Here is a 21,826-nt window from a genome sequence, read left to right as displayed (position 1 = left end):
GTTAAAAAATAATATATTGGAATATTGGAAACAAAATTATATTTAAATACATTGGTTCAATATAGTTATAAAATACACCCCATTAACCTCTCCAGATTGTCATGTCAAGTCTCCTCTAAATTGAATTGAACCAAGTCACAGAATAGTTTTATAATATAAATAACACATAAAAAATGTGTGTAGGGTAATGTACCCTGTAGGCTATAGAAGGTATGGACAGGGCACATTGGGTATATCCGCTACTTAAAATGTATATTTAAATATATAAACATACACTGATCATTATGAACACCTGCCCAATATTGTGTAGGACTCCTGTTGCCGCCAAAACAGCCCTGACCAAGGGGCTGGACTCCACTCCACCTCTGAAGTTGTACTGTGGTATCTGGCACCATGAGATTAGCAGCAGTCTCCATGGATCGGACCTGTTTCTTGTGATGTAAAAGATAAATCCTGTCAGAACTTTTTCCACCTTGTGATTGGTTAATTCTGAATACAGACACATCCCCAGTTATAAGAGGGTGTGCACACTTATGCAGCCAGGTTATTGTAAGGTTTTTATTTTCTATTTTTACCCCACAAAGATTTCAGTTTGTTTTTCAATTGACTTGTTCACATTATAGGTCACATTAATAGTGTAAAAAGTTCTGACATGATTTATCTTTGTCTCATTCTTTTTCATCACAAAAAGCTGGCATTTTCACAGGGGTGTGTAGACTTTTTATATCCACTGTACGTGTCAATGTAACATCCACATGAATGGCATGACCCAAGGTTTCCCAGAAGAACATTGCCCAAAGCATCACACTGCCTCCGCCAGCTTGCCTTCTTCCCATTGTGCATCCTGGTGCCATGTGTTCTCCAGGTAAGCAACGCAAACGTGATTCATCAGACCAGGCCACCTTCTTCCATTGCTCCATGGTCCAGTTCTGATGTTCACGTGCCCATTGTAGGCACTTTCAGCAGTGGACAGAGGTCAACATAGGCACCCTGACTGGTCTGCGGCTACGCAGCCCCATACACAACAAACTGTCAGCCTTCGCTCCCCACGTGCATTAATTAGGCTTGGCCGCTTTCACCAGTTCACCGCTTTTCCTTCCTTGGACCACTTTTGATACTGACCACTGCAGACCGGGAACACCCCACAAGGGCTGCAGTTTTGGAGATGCTCTGACCCAGTTATCTAGCCATCACAATTTGGCCCATGTCAAAGTTACTCAGATCCTTACACTAGCCCATTTTTCCTGCTGTTAACACATTAACTTTGAGGACAGAATGTTCACTTGCTGCCGGACATATCCCACCCACAGACAGGCGCCATGATAACGAGATTATCAGTGTTATTTACTTCACCTGTCAGTGGTCATAATGTTATGGCTTTTCAGTGTATATGTGGAAATACTTTACCAAAATTGTGAAGCCACTGTTATTTTATTGCAATTACCAAGACATATCTGGATATTATTAAAACTTAATGACAGGAAAGGAAGGTAGACAATTTCTCCAAGGTTTTTCAAACAATCCTGAAGCCAGATGTGGTAATATTATTGTCTGAAGTGGCAAAGTTTCAGAGGGGAAAAGCACCAAACATTAAGACCTGCTGCAGGACTGCAGAGACAAATGATGGCACGCATAGCTGTATCCAGTCAAGATTGGATGTAGAGGAGTTCCTGCCGAGTCAGTGTAGAGAATGGAAACATCCATTGGAACGTCCAGAAAGGAGAGAAAAGCAACAGCTCCCAGACTGGAGCAAGCTGCCAAAAAAGCTTTTTTGCTTGCTGTGGAATAGGAAATAGTAGTTGCGCTGGAAGCCAGAATGAGATGGGCAGTGAATTGAATTGGCGAGCAATGCTGACTGGTCAACAAGAGAGTCAGGGTCAAAACATCCATGGAATGTTGAACACTTTCTGATGACATCAACTCCTGGCCAAGGTAGGAGTCAATTACTTTTATATACATTGAATTCATTGAGCATAACTTCTTATCCAAACTGTCTTACCATTGTATGTGTACATATTTTCAAAGTTTTTGCCAGACCTTGTAAGCGGTGCCGGCCAAGAAGAGAGAATGTCTTTTACTGAGTGAGTAACTGACTGACTACCCCTTGTAAAATAGCGTAGTGGTTAGAGAGGTGGACCTGCAACCAATAGATCCTGTGTTTGAATCTCATTACATTCAAAGCAAATTATGCATTTGGATTTGTTCTGGATAGATAAAAACATTCCTGGCTACAACCTTCAGTAGCTGCGTTATAGTAAGCCTAAAATAAAACTGTTCACGGTTATATTGTGACTATTTCTGGTGGATTTTCCAAGTACGCATTTGTGCATGAGATTTGGGGTAATAAAGGCTAGATAAACACCCCTTGGACAGTAAAAGAGTAGGGGTTTTCAAGATTCTCTCATCTTTGCTGTTGACGAAAAAGTCAGTTATCATCACCTATATTGATTGTCATTGTATCAATGTCATTCAAGAATGAAATAAAAATGAACGTTTTTGTGCCATGAAATTGCTTTGGCTGAGTTCAATTCTCGCTAGAAATTGCTCAAATCTTATAACTCGTCTAAGTAGTGAGTTAGATACTAGTCTATTACTGGCAAATAAGCATGGCCAGTGGCAATATCCATACATTTCATAGATTCCATTTGTGGTGGAGGTAAACTTCATAAGAAATGTTAGTCAGTTTAACACAATGCTTAATGGTGTCTAGCAAAATATTCAAACTTGGCGCAATGTTAATAAGGGATGAAGTGATCTAACGTCGAGATGCTATACCAACACTGGGTAAACGAATAGCACTGTGTTGTAGTTATTAAAGACACAGCCACTAATGTGGGAGACCCGGGTTTGAATCCAGCAACATTTATCACTTTTAATTGCGGGCCGGCTGAACTAGGCTTGCCTGGTTCATTTTCTGGTTTGTACTAGCTGCTAAATTTCTTAATATAAAATGAGATTGGTGATAAATTATAATGAGATTAGTGACACATTTTCGTATGTCCGTTATTCAAAGATTTTTTGTTTTGTTATTAATAGACAGGCTAGAAGCTCATTTTATTGTTTGTGTGTGTGTAATGCTTGCATAATTATCATAATTTATGGCTGATATACTCTTAAATCAACATGGTTGTTTCGATCAACCATGTTACTTAATTTGGCACCCAATACAGTAGGCACATGGAAAAGTAACTTACTATGAATAACCTCGGTACTCTCGCTGACCTGGCTAGATGAAGAAACAGGGCCTCTGTAATGTAACCTATTGGCTTTAATGAAACTACAAAGGTTGAACAGTTTCCGTTAACAAATAAAACAATAAATCACAGAAATATCCCATTAAAAAGGTATAATAACATGCTGCATATTCCAACATAATTCTGCAATCGATTCTTTGATGAAGCCCACATACGCCTTCATCTCTTTCTGGATCCAAGGACTGTGTCTGTTGCCCTCTGCACCTGAGATTCTACAGATCTCTCCCTTCCTCTGTCCCTTCAGTCTGGATTTCCTCTTCCCTGACACATTCATTGGTACTACAACAGGTCCGAATTTCATCCCCAAAAATAACTAGAGATTAACTCTGTGTGTCCATACAATTTTAACCACTTGTCCAGCATGGACTGCGACACGTAGGCAGATGTCATCAATAACAGAACATGATTTCTGCCAGTTCACTCCTTCAAGCATCCCTGTGAGGTGTTGACTGGAGGAGAGAACAGTTGAAGTAGATGTTGCAATCTGGACGACCCTATGTCATGGGGTCATTGATCTGGCACTGTTTCAGAACCCACATCCTCTCCATGCTATATAGCATTTGGTAAAAACTGATTTTGCCCAGTTCAGTCAATTTCAATGGCCTGTGGCTCAGTTCCAGGTGCTGACTGTAGAAATGGAGGTGGTGAAGTACAGGTCGGAGCAGGAATACCCCGAAAAGCGCATGAAACGTGGAGCCGACACATCGGTAGTACATTGCTGTAAACAGGCAGCCACACGGTATGAGGCAGCCTCATCGATAGAAGTCAGGTGGGAACAGCTTAAGAGCTGAGCATTAGCTTTAGATGTAGATAAACACAGTTAAGAAAGGGTAGACAGCAGCTATCGTAATAAACATGCTACTCCAAATCATACACAAACTGTGCTACAACTCCTAACCAAAACGGTAGCAGACAGAGAACAAGGCTGTCCAACTGTGCCCTAAAGTCTCCCGAATAAAAAAACTACTGACATATGCTCCTCTCTAAATCCCTTAAGTCAGAATTCTGGCGCTGTCACCCACGGCTTCGACCTCCCTACGACCTTCAACAGCCCCAGTCACAGCCCTAGAAATCCCCCCGCCACGCTGATTGGACAATGATTTGTAATATTATCAGTGCTGTTTGCCGTTTATCCCCTTTGTCACGTCGACCCTGAAGCATTTCTCATGAACTAAATTGAGTTTAGCCGGCGGCGGCTCTGTAATTTCCAGACGTCAAAAGCCGTCAGACTCAGATGTTCTGTTTGTGTGACACAAATTGATACTTTGCAATTTGGATTCCGGCAACGTTGTCATCGGGACTGGTGGCGGACGTGAACCTAAAATGTCAGCTAGCTAATTCCTTCCCGAGCTGGTGACGAAGAGTCGAAGGCAGTGGCACATTTGAACTCTCCTCTTTTTCTGTCTGTCAGTCTTTCTGTCTGTCTGTTCTCCGGCTCAATCACTCTGTCTGCGTTGTTCCCTGTTTGTGTCTGTGTCACTCTGTCTGTCTTGTTTTCTGTCTCTTTCACTCTGTCGAACTGTCGTATGTATCTCTGTGATCAGATATTCCAAAAGACATAGAAAGTATGATTTCACAACAGTGCTGTCACACTTTGGGCTTGTCCTTGTTTGAATAGACGAAAATATGGTGCAGGCTTGGTTGGGTTACAAACCAAAACCCCTCAGAATCATAACATCATAACGTATTCATTTAAAACATGTAGAACCGTAAGCTACAATCTATTTATTGGCCTTGTACAAAAACACAGTACAAACGCAATACAATGCATGGTATCCCTAAACCTAATCGTCTTTTCACTTCTAATCGTCTTTACACTTCTAACCACTGACCCGTCTGTGTGACTGATTTTACAGTGTCAGTCAACGGGGAGGAATAGCTGTGGCAATTTGTTCAGGTACATTTGAAACTGAGCGGCGGCATCACAGCCTACCTGCGCTCTGGGACCAGTGGTTTGTACTAGTACAATAGCTGCACATTACTAATCCTCCAATTGCCTCCTGATAAAACGCTGAATATATTACAGTTGGACACAAATAAAGATCAGCTCTCAGAGGGAGAACCTTGACAAGATGACAAGTCACTTTCAGTGAGGCATACACAGACAATATTGCGAGGAGCCTTGGGACATTGTGGGTGTTTTATCAGGCCGATGCAGAGGGCAGGTTTACCAGCTGAATAGTGCATTAAATGTGAATTAAGCTGATAGTGAGCTGATAGTGATCTCTGATTTGTGTTCTGGAGATGACCTACACACACACACACACACACACACACAGCGAGAATATGTCTATTCAATATCCATCTGACATGAAACGAAACAGGTGTGTCCGCAGGACTGCGGAGAATGTGTGTGTGGGTGTGTGTGTGTGTGTGTGTGTGTGTGCGTGTACCAGCAGGGAAAAGCTCCGGAGAGATCCTGGACCGGACGCGTGCACATGTCCATTTGCAGTGTAGAAATGAAAAATAACCTGTGTTTGAATATGATAGAGGAAGGGAGAGTGGAATTCCATCGGGCTGTTATCTCCTCCACCAGACAGACTCTCAGAAAGAGACAGACTGACAGACAAAGAGACAGAGAGATGGACAGACATCCACCCACGGTCTGGCTGCGAGAGAAATGACACAGGGGGTACGACCAAGGCCCAACCCATTCGGCTCAAGTGTCAATTCAATCGCGCGCAGCTCACCGCATACACAGGCTTCTACCAACCGGGGCATCGTGCCTAAGCCATTGACATCTGTGGGTGTGAAGTCCTCTAGCCCCTCGAGACAGAGTCACTGAGAATGGAGGTGTGTTTCCTATGCGCGTGTTCTGAGACACTGTCTACACATTTCCGATAGGACTCTTCGTGATCCTGTTCAAGCACACACAAACACGCACCTACACGTGACACATACACATTATGTACCGCGCGTACACCCGCAAACCCCGCAGCAGTGCTCCACCAGAGAGATTTAAATGGCATGGTTCTCGCTAAAGGCCCCGGACGATGCGTTGGAGTGTGCATTCGTATCTGCGTGCGTGCGAGCGTGCACGCACCCGGGCTGAGCGAGGCCCTGGGTGACACACACATTAATCATCCATAGCTGTCTGCCTCTCCCATAAATCTCTGCCTTCCGGCCCTGCCCACCACTCTCCAGGAATTAATGGCCCTGGGTCGCTGTGCAAAGACCACCACACACACACACACACACACGCAACACACAAACCCACGCGCAAGTATGCCACACGCCGCTGGCATGCTCTGTGTGTGTGTGAGTGCGTTCTATGTGACCAGACTAGTCACTGCTTAAGAATGAAGCTAGTCCCTGGCACGTGTGACTGGCATGGGCACTGTAGGGCGGAGGCGATGAGGGGGAAGATTTCTAGGGTTGTTCGGTGTGGTTGCCTGGAGGCTAGCTGATGGTAGCTGGAGTGTGTGTTCAGACATGTGTGCCCCTGACGACTCGTTCTCTCCACACGCTCATATCAGACAAGAGACCAACATCGGTGGGTGTGGTGATTGGCCGGCAACAGGGGTTTGGGCAGACAGGTTGAGGACCGATCTAGACGCTTCCTGATGGCTAAGAGGGCAGAGTCAAACTGGATGAACAACAATAGCCTAAAGTGCTTGTTCCATTCCCACAGCCTAACCTACATACACAACTACAGCAGGAATGCTACTAGATGTTGTCCACCAATCTCTCACAATGTATTTTTGGACGAGAACGGGAACTGATGGCGATGGCGAATACATTACAAGACACCCTGCCAAAATGTTGTGAAACAGCAAATGGTGGCCAAAATCCTGACAAGCTGTTACTGTCAAGAATCCTCTCCCTTTCTGTCTCAGTGTGTCTCTCTCTCTTTTTTCAATTTCTCACGTTCATTTCGTCATTCTGTCACCTCGATTTCAATTCAGTTTAAAGGGCTTTATTGGCCTGGGAAATGTTCAATTGCATTGCCAAAGCAAGGTGATTTCCCTCTCTATGTCTCCCTCACTTTCTTTTGGTCTCCCTGTCCTGTCTCTCTCAATATTAGTCTGCCTGTCAATTTGCATCTCTTTCTCACACTCTGAGGGGAATAACCTGCAGTTGCAGTGTGGACGTTATTCCACATGGTGGGGTGCTCTCCAAACTCCAGTCCTATGCTTTCTCACAGGCCTGGGAGTATGCTGTGGACAAATTCACATGTCAGACTTTTTGCGGACCTAGCGTTGTGAGGCATTTATGCTGTGTGTGTGTGTTTGTGTTTGCGTATTGTTGACAGGGGGTAGTGTGACAGTGCAGATGGGAACAGCCACAGGCCACAGACCACAACTAGCCAGCTAATCTTAACTCTGATCGGAGGGTTGACACACACACACACGCACACACACACCAACACATACACAAACCAACACACACACACACACACACATACACAATCAAACACACATACCCCAACACATACAGTAACACACACACACACACATCTTCCTGGGGCTGTTTGGATAGGGTCACTGCATGGTCATCTGAGGACTTGACCTTTCTCCAGATCACACTGGTTCAGACATATTCTCCAGAGAGTAGATATCAAACACTGTTTGTAACAAAGGAAATCTGATGAAATATCTACAACAGAAACTCCCTTACAACAATGCCAAAAAGGTATGCATTCACTACTGTAAGTCGCTTGGGATAACAACGCCGGCTAAAGTTCAAATCTAAATGTGTCTGAAATAAGTGAAAATAAATAATCTTCTTTTCAGAAAATGCAACACTCAATCATCAAAACTGAAAATGTACTATTGAATTGAAGATGATTTAAATTAGAATAATTTTAAATACATTCAATATATTTTGTTGAAGTGTTTTAATTACCATTCATGTATACTGAATACATTTAGGCATATCTGTGTTTGGACCACAACAAAAACAAATTTTCTGATACTTTTCAAGTTAAGATGTTTGAATGTTTATTAAAATATTTAAAACACATAAAAAATAATAAATTACTAATAAAGTAAAAAAATAAAACACATTTAGGGCTAGTTTTGCAGGCACAGATTAAGACTTCATGACAAAAAAAATCGGCCTAAAAGAAAATCAACCTCAATCTAGAACTGCATTGGGCATCATTGTTTTTCCTTGACTAGCTTTCCCAGATGGGTTAAATTTGTGTCAGATTTTGTTCAGGATCTGGTGTTATCCCGTCTTAATTATTTTCCATTAGAACAGTATGTTATCCCGTCTTAATTATTTTCCATTAGAACAGTCTGTTATCCCGTCTTAACTATTGTCCATTAGAACAGTATGTTATCCCGTCTTAACTATTGTCCATTAGAACAGTCTGTTATCCCGTCTTAATTATTGTCCATTTGAACAGTCTGTTTTCCCGTCTTAATTACTGTCCATTAGAACAGTCACGTCCGCCAACAGAAAACCAAAAAATAAATTAAAAGTTTAGGCATTCATTCACACTTGTTAATAGTTAAGCACAAGGAAGAAACTGACAGAAAGTGCCTAACACTGGGACTGAAACTGCCATTCTAATAGCAGATGCCTGCAGTTTAAAGCTTGAGTTTATGTGTTTGTCTCCCTAAAAATAGTCTGTGGGAGAATAGAAACTAATCCGTGGTTCACAGTGATTATGAACTTCAGCTAATTTTAGCCACCTCTAGCAAAATTATGGAAGTAATCAGGGCAAATGAGCATGTTTATTATTCAATGAAGCGGTGCTGATTCCACATTTAAAGAACATGCATTTAGTTGACTTCCAATTTTTTTAATGTATATCTTTTTTACACGCACATCAAGTATATCTGGTCTTTGTGAGATATGGCACTGCTCATTGCCAATGTTTCTTTGGGAAGAGAAGAAGGCAAAGATGCCTTATGGAGGATAAAAGAAGCATAATGACTGTTATTATGTTCACTTATGTAAGGTACAATAATCGGCTACCAAAAGCAACCAAGTCAATGCTAGCGTGTGTGTGTGCAGGCTCTGTGCGTGTGTGAACAGCGGGTGCGAACAGCGGGAGACATGGTGGTCTACCTGGTGCCATGGTAACAAAACATTTATCCATAATAGCGTTTGATGGCACAGACAAGAGCATTGCCAGCAGGCAAATTAGTGTTAATGGCAGGGAGTGCATTGTGGGGGAAGAACAGTGGCTCTGTACACACGCAGGTTTGCATGTGTGTTTGTGTGTTTGTGTGCGAACATTTGAGTGTGTCATCCAAACACATGGATGCAGAAAGCAAAGGGAACCAGGTGCATTTTCATGAACAATGAGACAACAGCAACCAGCACCAGGGGCAGTTGGGAACATCAGTTCAGGCATCGGATTGCATGTATGTGGGTACCATGGTGTTGGCAAGACTGGGGCCCACAGGCAATAATACAGTGGACATTGGGTCAATGTAGGAAGGGCGGCGCTGTCCAGGATGTAGGGTAAGGGGAGGGTGCTCTGTGCTGCTTGCCAGAATGACTCCCTGAGAGAGATGTGAAGAGAAGAGGTGGTGGCTGGAGGTGTGGGAATGTGTGTTTGGGCTGCGGGTGAAAGCTTTTTTCTCAGTGTGTGTGTGTGTGTGTTTGAGGGTGGACCAGCAGGGAAGAGCTCCAAACAGAAACAAGGACCAAACTGCTACACTGCAGCAAGCGGCTCCAGCCAAGCGCTAAAATATGACATCACCAGCTTCAGGGACTTGTGTGTGGGCGTGTGTGTGTGTGTGTGTGTGTGTCCGTGTGCATATATACTGATGCAAGTTCTTTCGTGAATGTGTGCGAGTCTTTGTGAGTTTTTGTGTGTGTGTGTGTATGTGTGTGCAGCTGGCGTGTGTGTATGTCTGAGTTTGTTTCACCAGCTCCGGGGAACTGTGTGTGTGTATTTGTGGACTTGCATGCATTCGTGCATACGTACGTGTGTCTCTCTGTGTGCACAGAGGGCAAGTGTAGCACTGTTTAAAATTGGCTTAATCCAAACATCTCCGAGCAGAAGACTCAGTGGAACTGTCTCTTTTGAGACCATCTCCTTGCATCCTACAGTTTGATTTAAACCCAGCTGCCTAGTCGACGAATCCCATCCTGTCACTTTGTCTGGGCCTCTGCATCCAGGCAACAGCTAGACAGACGTCCACAGTCGTAATCAAATCATTTACCAACAATTGAAAAACAAAATTAAATGTGCCTGCTACAATTTCATGTCGAGTGAAAATGAATAACCACTGTGAATTGGATAAGATGGCTCCCAGAAGATAACGAAAGCTCTCATCTCTGCCTTCTTCAAAACCTGATAGGCTTTATTGAATTCTGTCCTGATTTCATATAATACACTTTGCATGACTAGTCTGACAAGCACATACCTTGCTGATAGCTAATTTATTGCGGTAAAATGCACTTGCTATTACATGTGGTTCTCTCAACCAGCTATCTGGAGTTGAATGCTCTAATTGTAATTGGCTCAGGATAACAGTGTCTGCTAACTGGCAAAATGTCTGATGTAAATGCAAACTGCTCTCATTAACATCCAACAACATTCAATACATTTTTGCCAAAACCCAATGTAGTGTTGTAGCGGTACCCAAAAAAGTTAAACCCCAGCTTGAACCCAAACCTGCTGGACAAGTTGGTCCTAGACAGCCATTTTGGAAACACTGGTGTAAAGCACAACTTTAGTTCTAAGTGGCTCTGACTAAGAACTTCTGATAAATGACAGAAATTAAAATCTATAAAACTATCGTGACAATGTCGCTGCCTTCCTTTTTCTTCGCCGTATTAACACAAATTCGCTAGGCCTAACTGTAAGTTGCTAAATAACAAAATGTTTGTTTCATTCTACATGTATTAAACAACTGTGGGATGGGACTGTTTTTGAGCCATTTATGTGTTTACATTTGAGTCATTTAGCTGATGCTCTCGTCCAGAGTAACATACATCACCAAATGTATATAGTATCTGTGGTCCCTCAGGAGAGAATGGGATGAATGAGCCTTTGGAAGCTGGTGATTATTAGGTGGCCGTAGTGATATAAAGGCGGGATTCGAAATCCCATCCAAAAGACATGCACCCTAAACAGATCACTTCACTGCCCTGGCACATGTGGATTCAAAAATAGTTCATTCTTAAACCTTACTGGCCTTTCAACAGCAATTCCAGCAGAACCTGGTCTACAATCCCTGGACGGATCAGGACCGACCCAGCTTGGCTTCAGTGACACCGCGGCAGTGGGATGCAGGGTGCTACGCTGCTGGATGTCAATCTCTCATTTTTGGAAGATACAAGTGGATGTTTTTTGCTTTCTGTGTACCTCAGGAAGGGTAGCTGCTGCTTCACCAGGAACGAGTAGGCATCTAATAAGCAATAAAAATTATATTCAACCAGTCTCACCTCTTTGAGGCAGCCCATGAAGTTGTTGCTCACTGGGGATCCAGGCAGGTCAGCAGTGCTGGGGCTTCCACCCACATAGAAGAAGTCATCTGACCCCAGCATGGTGTAGTCTTCCTGGGTGTACCCAGTGGTTGTCAGGATACCATCAACCGATATTGTCACCTACACAACGGGAAGAACCAGGAAGGAGAAAGTCCACTCATGACCATCTTGGGATTGGAGAATGGAAGGGGATCAGGGATGTAGGCTGAAGTTTGTACCTAGGTTCCTCTACAGGGGGACTAGGTTTGGACTTAGTTATTGTCGATATACAGCATGTGGCCCAGTCCCAAAACCTGGACCCTGTCATTGGATTGCTCTGTGTTTCTGTCTCCATTTTAAGGCTCAACCAGGACAGGAAAAGAAAATATTTCAGCGGTATATTTTCTTTAACTTTGATGCAAGTTAGTAAAGGACATTTATTTGAGGATTTTGGAATTTGGGGTTAGTAGGATGCCGACAACACCAAGGACAAATTGATTGTGCTTGTTCAGGTTTGTGTTCAATCAATATCTAGATAGTTGAGACATTGACAAGCATGCAGATTACAATGTTTTGCTAGATCTAAACATGAACAAGCCATGAACTATTGTAATGTTAGTTTCTGTTTAAACATCAAGATGAGCTGAGTGAATGGGGGTGCACACCACATTATGAGTCCTACCCTTTAAAACAGATATATGGAACATGCCAAAGGCCAATCATCAACACTCAGACTACACCAAGTGCCACGAGAGGGGGGAGGTTTTAAGGAATGCATAGCATCACAATCACCACTTGCACAAAGATTGACCGCACACAAATGACAGCATGAATGGAAGTTGACAGTTAGGCAGGTTATTGGGAAAGCAGGGGGTGTGGCGTCAGATGGTAATGGCAGGGAAAAGAAGGTTGAGGCATGCCATGCACCACTGTGTACTGGAAACAACTGTCAGAGCTCCCGTTGGTGAACTTTTGGGTTTTTCTTTCCTCTTTTTTTGTAGTTGCAGTTGTGGAAAGCTTCTGGCAGTTTGGTCGACAGTCATCGGCCAAAAAAACACAGGGAATGAAAAGGAGGCTTTAGTCAAACAGGAGGCCCTAAATAAAGACTTGATACGCAGGGCTTTGGAAGAGAGGAAGAAGTTGTTGAAATAAAGGCAGAAATGGAGGAGGGGAGAAGCCATCGTGAGAGAAAAAAGAAAAACGAATGAAAAGAGGGAGGAAATCAAGAAAGAAGCCAAGAAAATACCGACCCCATTTCCTAACTTTTTTGAGAATGCTGTCTAGAATGAAGAGTCAACAAAAAAGGAAGAGGAAGGAAGGACACACGGCAAACCCAAAAAATAAAGGAAAATAGGAAGGATATCTACCAGAAAATGGAGTTTGTTTACCATAGCGTGTCCAATGCCTGATTGCTTTGAGGAGAAGGGGGGAAGAAAGGAAATTAAATAGTGAACAAAGGGGTTGTTAATAAAACAAATTAAAATGAAACAAATGAATAAACAATGACGAAGAGTTAGGTTAGGGTGTTGTTAGTACAATAGCTGGTTAGCGACGGTTAGCAGTTGGACAATGAATCGTTCCATGAGTGGTTTGTTTAGGGGTCTCCTACACAAGTTCGAAGGGAGAAAAAAAAAAGAGAGATTGACAAAGAGAAAGACTGAAGTCAGTAAATAGATGTAAAATTAGGATAGAAAAATAGGGGTATGTTCTATGGGTTTTATCTCAGCATGTGAATCTGGAGTATTCCACAGGTTGTAATATGAACCTTAATGAAGTTTTGACATAACGTATGTATATACATACAGCATTACACAGCTTTACGTTCCAAAGAGATGCAAGACCTTCCTTCCCATGATGTCTTTATAAAATTACTTTCCCAGATACCATAATTATATAATATTGTAATATAAGTAGTCAGAACTTAGTAAGCATCTTCCGCTAAGCTTTGGTTCAAGGTCAGAATTTCTGATAAGTTGCATAGAAATTGCATAGAAAAAGTATCAGGCCGAAAATAAAATCCTGAAATGATTCTCTTACTGTGGTTTTCAGAGGGAAAATGTGAGGTTGAAGGTACTGAATCAAAACCGTTTTTTTATAGCAAAAACACAGTTAAAACACCATAGTAGTACTTAAAATGTCAAATTAAATGTCAAAGACAAAATTTGGCATTAATATGTTTAAAGAAAACATATTGTCTAAATTTGGCATCTTCGCTTAGTACCAGATACCTTCTCGTATTCGCTGTCACAGAGGAGGTGAAAAAAGAACAGGACCTCTTCATTATTATCATAGTTCATAATGTGGGTTTGCGGGTGATTTATACAGCTGAACAGGTATCATTCTGGGGTCAACAGGAGCCGTCTAAATGGCTAGAGCATCCCTCTCCCGGAACCCATGATATGAAGAAATGGAGGGTCAAAGGGAAAGAGAAAAGAGAGGACGAGAGATAAAAAAAAGAATCCATCAAGCGTTAAAGAGTTTACTTCATATGTCTGATTCTATTCTTTCATGTTTGTTTTTACTTTTGCCATTTATGATACCTTTGGCAATGTAAACAAATAATTGCCATGCCAAAATTGCCCTTTGCACTGAAAATGAGAGAGTCAGAGAGAATGACGAAAAGATAGGGAGAAAGAGGCAGAGAGTGAGAAGAGAAAGGGGGAAAGGGGTAGACCGAGGGAGAGATAGGGAGAAGAAGGATAGAGAAATTAGTGGGGAATCTTTTGAGGTAAAATTTGAGGTTTGATTATAAAATTAAATCAGATTGGAAAGTGTTTGGAATAAAAAAATATATATAGAAAAAGTTAAAGTTAAAAAAAGTAAGGGTGAAATAGAAAATAGAGATTCTTGTGAACTTTTACAATAATTATAGGGAATAACACTGTTTAATAATGCATGTTGTATTTGTGAAAATGCTTAATGTTCTTATTTTATATAGGTTTATGAAAAATGTCCCAGTTTACTTAAGGACATGATAAAAGGTTAACGTAATAACTTTTTCTTCTGCTAAATGTAATAACGTATTCAATTATTACAACGGGTAAGTAACATCTTACGTACACTATATTAATAATCATCATCATTTCTCCCAATCAGGTAACATACCAAAATCTATGTATTTTATGTTAATTTTCTTCTACTCAATCGTACAACACAAACCCATCACAGCATACACAAATATCTATAGTGACACTAAGAAATTTGTACAGTACACAAATGCCAAAGGCAGACGCACACAAATACCAAACACACACAAATACACACACAAATTAACTGAACACATAGACTGTCAACTCTGGTAATTCATACAATCAAGATGAAACTATTCATCAGTGGAGTGTCATTTAAAGAGAAGTCACAATTGAATTGCATTAGTTCCACAAGCAATAACATGTTGCAATACAAGTATTGCCCTCCAAATAATTAAACCGGCAAGAAACACCAGTAACTTTCCAATCCCTAGATGCCCTCTGCTGCCCTTGTTCCCTGAGTAACTATTTTCTTCAGGTCTCCACAAGCTTATTTAACAAGCAAATCTGATTCAACAAACTACAAAAACACCTACGTCAAACCTTAGAAAAGGTCTGGATTCAATTTGGACAGTGGAATATATGTATCATGGTTTGCATTTGCTTTGTAAAGGTTTCATGAATGTCAGTCTATAATAAAGTAAAGCATTTGCCTATATTTGTAAGTGTGCATATGCTTGTAAGTGTCTATATGTATAAATATTTGTGTGTGATGAGTTTTTGATTTAAGACATTTTCAGCTATAAAGTTATTACTCACTGGTAGTGTAATCACCTGACATATCTAATAAAAACTAAATACATTAACCACTTAAAATGTTATTACATTAACCAATAAAGTTATTACAATAACCGATTATTTTAAATAACAAAAAAAAGTTATAGCAGATAGGAATGTTATTAGAGCAACCTTTTTAACTACAACCCTGTTACCAAAAAGTTGGGACGCTGGGTAAAATGTAAATAAAAACAGAATGCAATGATGTGCAAATCATTTAAACCCTATATTTAATGGGTTTATATATTTAATGGGTAAGTACAAAGATAACACATCAACCATTAAAACTGAGAAATGTTATTGTTTCTTGAAAAATATATGCCCACTTTGAATTTGATGCCATCAACATGTTTCAAAAAAGCTTGGACAGGGGCAACAAAAGACTGAAAAAGTGGTCTAATAAAAAAAACCTGGTGGAACATCTCACAACTAATTGGGTTAGTTGGCAACAGGTCCATAACATGATTGGGTATAAAAAAAAATATTCCCGGGGAGGATGAGTCTACTTCTGAGAGGATGAGTCTCAGAAGTAAAGATGGGGAGGAGTTCATCACTGTGTGAAAGACTAGTGCAACCACTTAAGAATAACCTTTCTCAATAAAAACATTCTAAGAGTTTGGTGATCTCATAATCTATGGTACATAAAATCATTAAAAAGATTCAGAGAATCCAGGGAAATCTCTGACGCAAGGACTTTTTAAAATACAGATTCTCTAGTGGACATCACTGCATGGCTTCAGAAACACTTCCGAAATCCATTGTCTGTGGACACAGTACGTTGCTGCATTCACAAATGCAAGTTAAAACTCTACCATGCAAAGAAGAAACCATCTATGAACCAGATCCAGAAACGCTGGTGCCTTCTCTGGGCCCGAGCTCATTTAAGATGGACTGAGTCCAATCAAAATGTGAAATTCTTTGGATGACGCATTGAATCATAGACGCCGTGTCCTCCGGGCTAAAGAGGAGAGGGACCATCTGGCTTTTTATTAGCGCAAACTTCAAAAGACAGCATCCCTGATGGTATGGGAGTGCATTGGTGCACATGGCATGGGTGACTTGCACATCTGTGAAGGCATCATTAATGCTGAACAATGCACACAGGTTTTGGAGTAACATATGCTGCCATCCAGACGATGTCTTTTTCACGGAAGGCCTTGCTTATTTCAGCAAGACAATACCAAACCACATTCTGCATGTATTACAACAGCAGGCCTATGTAGTAAAAGAGTCTGAGTGCTAAACTGACCTGCCTGCACTCCAGACCTGTCACCCATTGAAAACATTTGACACATTAAGAAATGGAGAATATACATAGGAGAGCCCGATCTGTTGAGCAGAAGAGATCCTATATCAAGTAAGAATGGGAAAACATTTCACTTTCAAAACTACAGCAATTTGTATCCTCGGTTCCCAATTGCTTAGTGTTATTAAAAGTAGAGTTGATGCACCACAAACATGCCCCTGTCCCAACATTTTTTAAACGTATTTGTCACGTTCTGGCATGGCAGCTAGCCAAGCCAGTGAATCCAATGCCCTCTCTCCCTCACTTCATCATGGAGACTGTTTTTGTTTTCGTTGATTATTGCCCACACCTGTTTTCTCTCATTATGAACCCTATTTCAGGTCCTACTTCCCAATTGTATCCTGTTGGTCTTTGTTTTGGTTTCCCCAAATGTTACATTGTTCTTTTTTTTCCTGTCGTTAAGTTTTGCTTTTGCCATGTCATGTCTTCGTTATTAAATGTCCTCTGTTCTCCCTGCGCTTGTGTCCTACTTCCATCCTTCAACGTTACAGTGTTGCGGGCATCACATTCAAAATGGGCATGTAGTTTTACAGAAACAATAACATTTCTCAGTTTAAACGTTTGATAGATTATTTGTGTACTATTTTCAATTAAATATAGGGATAAATGATTTGCACATCATTGCATTCTGTTTTTATTTGCATTTTACGCAGCGTCCCTAGTTTTTTTTGGAAAACAGGGTTGTAAATAAAACGTATAAAAGTTGTAAACAAGATACTATTACAGGACTCAACAGTAAAAGGGACCTCGGTCTCAGCTTAATTTTCCTGTTTAAAGGGTGAATATAATGAATGCATCGCTATATAAGACCAAAGCTGAAACATAGAAATGGTATCCACCAGTTTGCTTAACTCTAGTGTAATAGATTTAGGCTGTGACTGAAAAAATCCCCCCCCAAAAAAGTTTTTAGGAATTGAATTGAAGCCACCCAACTATAGTACCAGTTAACCGGCATGTCCTGAATACGTGTGTTTTTCTGCATGCATTGCATGTGCGGACACTACGGTGCCATCAGCTCTCACCCTCCCTAGCCACTATTACCTGTCTGAGGTTGCGCGTGACCTTAACGTCGTGCCAGGTGTTGTCGTTGAACTTCCCGTTGACGGGCTCCACGATCGCCTCGAAGGCCCCGGAGCCCAGGTTGATGACCAGGCTCACCGCTCCGTCCTTCAGGGCCAGGTTGACGTAGTCAGCTGACTTCCCAGTGTGGAGGAGCAGGCCGTTGCGCTGCCACGTCTTGAAGGAGAGCGTGATCTCGTCACTGCTGCTCTGGATGGGGTTCTGAGACAGGTCGTAGCAGAAGTACTCGGAGCCACGGAACGTGGCCACGTTCTCCTCCCGTGCTGCAATGGCCCGGAGAACAGAGAATCAGTCTAAAAACCAATGATAAAGATGAACTGAAGATAGAAAAGGAGATAAGAGTTAGAACCAACGACAGAATGCAAAACAGAGAACCGAGGAAGACGCTTTTATTATTAAGATCCACACTCGAGATGTCTCAGTTATTTATAGATGAGAGTCATGAGACAATACAGGCTCCACCAGCATGAAGTAAAAGCATTTCATACAGACGGCAATAACACAGACAAGACAGGATTGACTGAGTTTAAGAGCAGTATGACCAACAAATATAGCATTTGGAGAGAATGTGTCAGGAATTGGTGTTTTCTTTAAAATGGCAAAATTTCAATTAAGGCTTATGCTTTCAATTCTGAAAGAGAGTTGGAGTGAGCATGAGAAAGTGAGAGAAAGAGACAGAATGTGACATAGTGTGAGGGTTAAAAAGGGAGAGAGCAAAGTAAAAGAGAGAGAAAGGGAGGGGGAGGGAGAAAAAGAGAGTGAGAAAGATAGAACAAGAGAGAGTTAAAGACAGAAAATTGAAAACAGAGATAGATGAGTGAGAGCTAAATGGAACGCTACCTCGCCCCAAACCAGAGAGTACAGCGTGGCAGAGTACCTGGCCACTGTGACAGAACTAAACAATACCTTGAGTCATTCAGCATGGCCTTCCACTCGAAAGACGCAAACCTGGCTCATGTGAACTTCACACAAAATGAGTTGGAAATAGAGCTGCACTTCCTGACCTCCTGCCAAATGTATGTCCACATTAGAGACATATTTCCTAAAATCATGTGGATCTACAAAGGATTTGGAGAAAAAAAAGAAGAAATCGACAAACTCCTGGTTCTATTAGATAAAACATCACAATGTGCAATCACAGCTGGATGATCTCTGATGCTTTGCCATGAGAAAAAGGCCAACCGCTCGAGTATAAACATAGTGCAACTAACCACTATTCATCTATTTCCTTAACACTCAAAATGCCTTTTGTGTAATTTGTACTTGTTGTTACTTGTAATACGTTTCTTTTTTCCACTTGCACTGGCAATGTTCCACTTGCTTTGGCAAATGTTTCCCATGCCAATAAAGCCCTTTACACTGAAACTGAATTGAAAGGAAGAGAGAGTGAAATTGAGAGATGGAGAGAGAGATGAGAAAGAGATGAGGTGTTACAGATACGAACATGGATGGGCACATTTGGATTTTGCCTTGACAGCTGTGAAGAAAAAAAGAAAGTCTGAAAAACAGAAAGAAAAAAGAAAGAGATGAAAAGAACACCACTAAAGAAATAACTGGCTAGTGAGTAAGAAAGAAAGAAAGAAAGAAAGAAAAAAAAAAAAGAAAGAAAGACAAAAAGTGAAAGAAGGAAAGAAACGCTGCAAGGGGGCAGAGGGCAGAGAGTGCAGTGTGGAACACTTATCTGTGAGATCATCTTCAATTAGCTCTGTGTCTGCTAAGTGGAGTGATGTTGGGAGTGTGTGGGTTTAACCACGGCCAGGCGGAATCTATCAGAGCCAGCCAGCACCGGCTCTGGGCTACAACATGTGCTCTGCATACTCAATAAGGCCCCGGTCGACACAAAATGGCTTCCGCCTTTCATCCTCTAAATACGGCAGCTACAGAGTCTTCAGGGCACATTTCCACAAAAGGAATGTATTCCACAGTGAAAGTGGCACTTGGCGATGCGTTTGCCCAATGCATTGTGAGGTGTGAGGTGTGAGGGCTAGGGAACGGCCTAGGACCGGAGCTGATGTGCTGGCTCCAACACACCGGCCTTTGACCCCAAAACAGGTGAAGTGTCAAGTTATCATAAGATAATATACAGTTAGTATATTCATCAAAATATATTAAAAGACGGAAAAAACGATGCAAACTACAATATATCAAGACAAGCTAAAGTTCTTGTTTGATAAATAGTACTGACCAGGGCTATAATATATATATATAATATGATGCTGTAATAATATGCTTAGGAATATATATTAAGATGTTGATTGAGTACTCAGTTGTCCTGGATTAGAATGTCTGCTAAATGACTTAAATGTTAATAATAAAAGAAAAACTGCGCATTATGAGTTCGAATTTCTCCAGTTGTTAGCAGCGCAGAAAACACTTCCACTACTTATCTTAACTAGCAGAGTAAATAAACTATTGTGTTAGACATGGCACTTTGGCACACAGTGTTGGCACTAAACAATAAACAACATGCATTATTAAATGCACTCTCCTCCGGGGAACATCCATTATCTTGTGATGGGTGCAAAAAGAAAGCTGGAGCCCTGAAGAAAAAAGGCCCAGCGGCGAAATGACAATGTTCACTTCCATTTAGACAAATAGACTCCAGTGTCGGAAATAAAAGTTAGTTGCTGCGGTACGTTCATTTAAGAATGTTCAGATACAAATATGCTATGTAGAATATCGACCTGGATCTTTGACATTTAGGATAAGGAATGGTGTTGGCTCTATATGGGTATTTCCAATCTGCAACATTAGAGAACAGTTTGTTCTAAGCCTTTACATCAGTGGCCCACCTGATTTAGCCAATCACAAGCCGATTAGTTAAGTCCAGTGCAACCTGACATCACAGATGCCACCACACCTCTTAATAAAGAATCCCCTGATAGGCTTTTCTGATAATTTATTCATTAACACAAGGTTTGTTTTAACTAAAGACCCAGCCTGGGCAGCGAATCTCACCAGATGTTAGACCTCATCCATTTCCTCCACACTGGTGAATACGTAATTAGCAAGGGCGGGGCGGGGCGGGGCGGGTCAGGGAACCCTGAGCGAAGAGGCTGTCCTTAACACCCTACTAGGAGGGAAGGAGGATCAACACTGAAAGTAATGTGAGACAGCGATACTAGCTTGGGTAATATCCAACAAGTACGTTGTGGATAATATTATGGAGGTGAGATATTTTGGGGTTACGTTACCAAGGTGAGGTGAGACAGCCTGGAGTTACGCTATAGATGACATGAGACAGCCTGGAGTTACGCTATAGATGACATGAGACAGCCTGGAGTTATGCTATAGATGACATGAGACAGTGTGGGGTTACGCTATAGATGACATGAGACAGTGTGGGGTTACGCTATAGATGACATGAGACAGTGTGGGGTTACGCTATAGATGACATGAGACAGTGTGGGGTTACGCTATAGATGACATGAGACAGTGTGGGGTTACGCAATAGATGACATGAGACAGCCTGGGGTTACGCTATAGATGACATGAGACAGTGTGGGGTTACGTTATAGATGACATGAGACAGCCTGGGGTTACGCTATAGATGACATGAGACAGTGTGGGGTTACGTTATAGATGACATGAGACAGCCTGGAGTTACGCTATAGATGACATGTGACAGTGTGGGGTTACGCTATAGAAGACATGAGACAGTGTGGGGTTACGCTATAGATGACATGAGACAGTGTGGGGTTACGCTATAGATGACATGAGACAGCCTGGGGTTACGCTATAGATAACATGAGACAGCCTGGGGTTACGCTATAGATAACATGAGACAGCCTGGGGTTACACTATAGAAGACATGAGACAGTGTGGGGTTACGCTATAGATGACATGAGACAGTGTGGGGTTACGTTATAGATGACATGAGACAGCCTGGGGTTACGCTATAGAAGACATGAGACAGTATGGGGTTACGTTATAGATGACATGAGACAGTGTGGGGTTACGCTATAGATGACATGAGACAGTGTGGGGTTACGCTATAGATAACATGA

At 41.7% G+C, this 21,826-nt stretch overlaps 1 protein-coding gene across 22 annotated transcripts in view; it reads right to left on the bottom strand.

The window, feature by feature from the left end:
* The window catches only part of nrxn3a (neurexin 3a), a 336,640-nt gene that overhangs the window by 234,784 nt on the left and 80,030 nt on the right, over nucleotides 1-21,826 (bottom strand). For 12 of the 22 annotated variants that reach the window (XR_001198455.4, XR_001198457.4, XR_001198456.4 and 9 more), the window contains exons 6-8: nucleotides 17,781-18,082; nucleotides 13,016-13,039; nucleotides 11,607-11,768 (exon numbers count right to left, since the gene is read on the bottom strand). Coding sequence is in view for 17 of the 22 variants with exons in the window: in XM_010878613.4 (XP_010876915.3) it covers nucleotides 11,607-11,768; nucleotides 13,016-13,039; nucleotides 17,781-18,082 (488 nt within the window). In the remaining 5 variants the exon portion in view is untranslated. The remainder of the gene's footprint in view (nucleotides 1-11,606; nucleotides 11,769-13,015; nucleotides 13,040-17,780; nucleotides 18,083-21,826) is intronic. The other 10 variants (XR_828372.4, XM_020054223.3, XM_020054224.3 and 7 more) reach the window with 1 other exon arrangement.

The sequence above is a fragment of the Esox lucius genome, chromosome 15, assembly GCF_011004845.1.
Source record: "Esox lucius isolate fEsoLuc1 chromosome 15, fEsoLuc1.pri, whole genome shotgun sequence".
NCBI lineage: Eukaryota > Metazoa > Chordata > Actinopteri > Esociformes > Esocidae > Esox > Esox lucius.
This window is presented reverse-complemented; position numbering and strand designations above follow the sequence as displayed.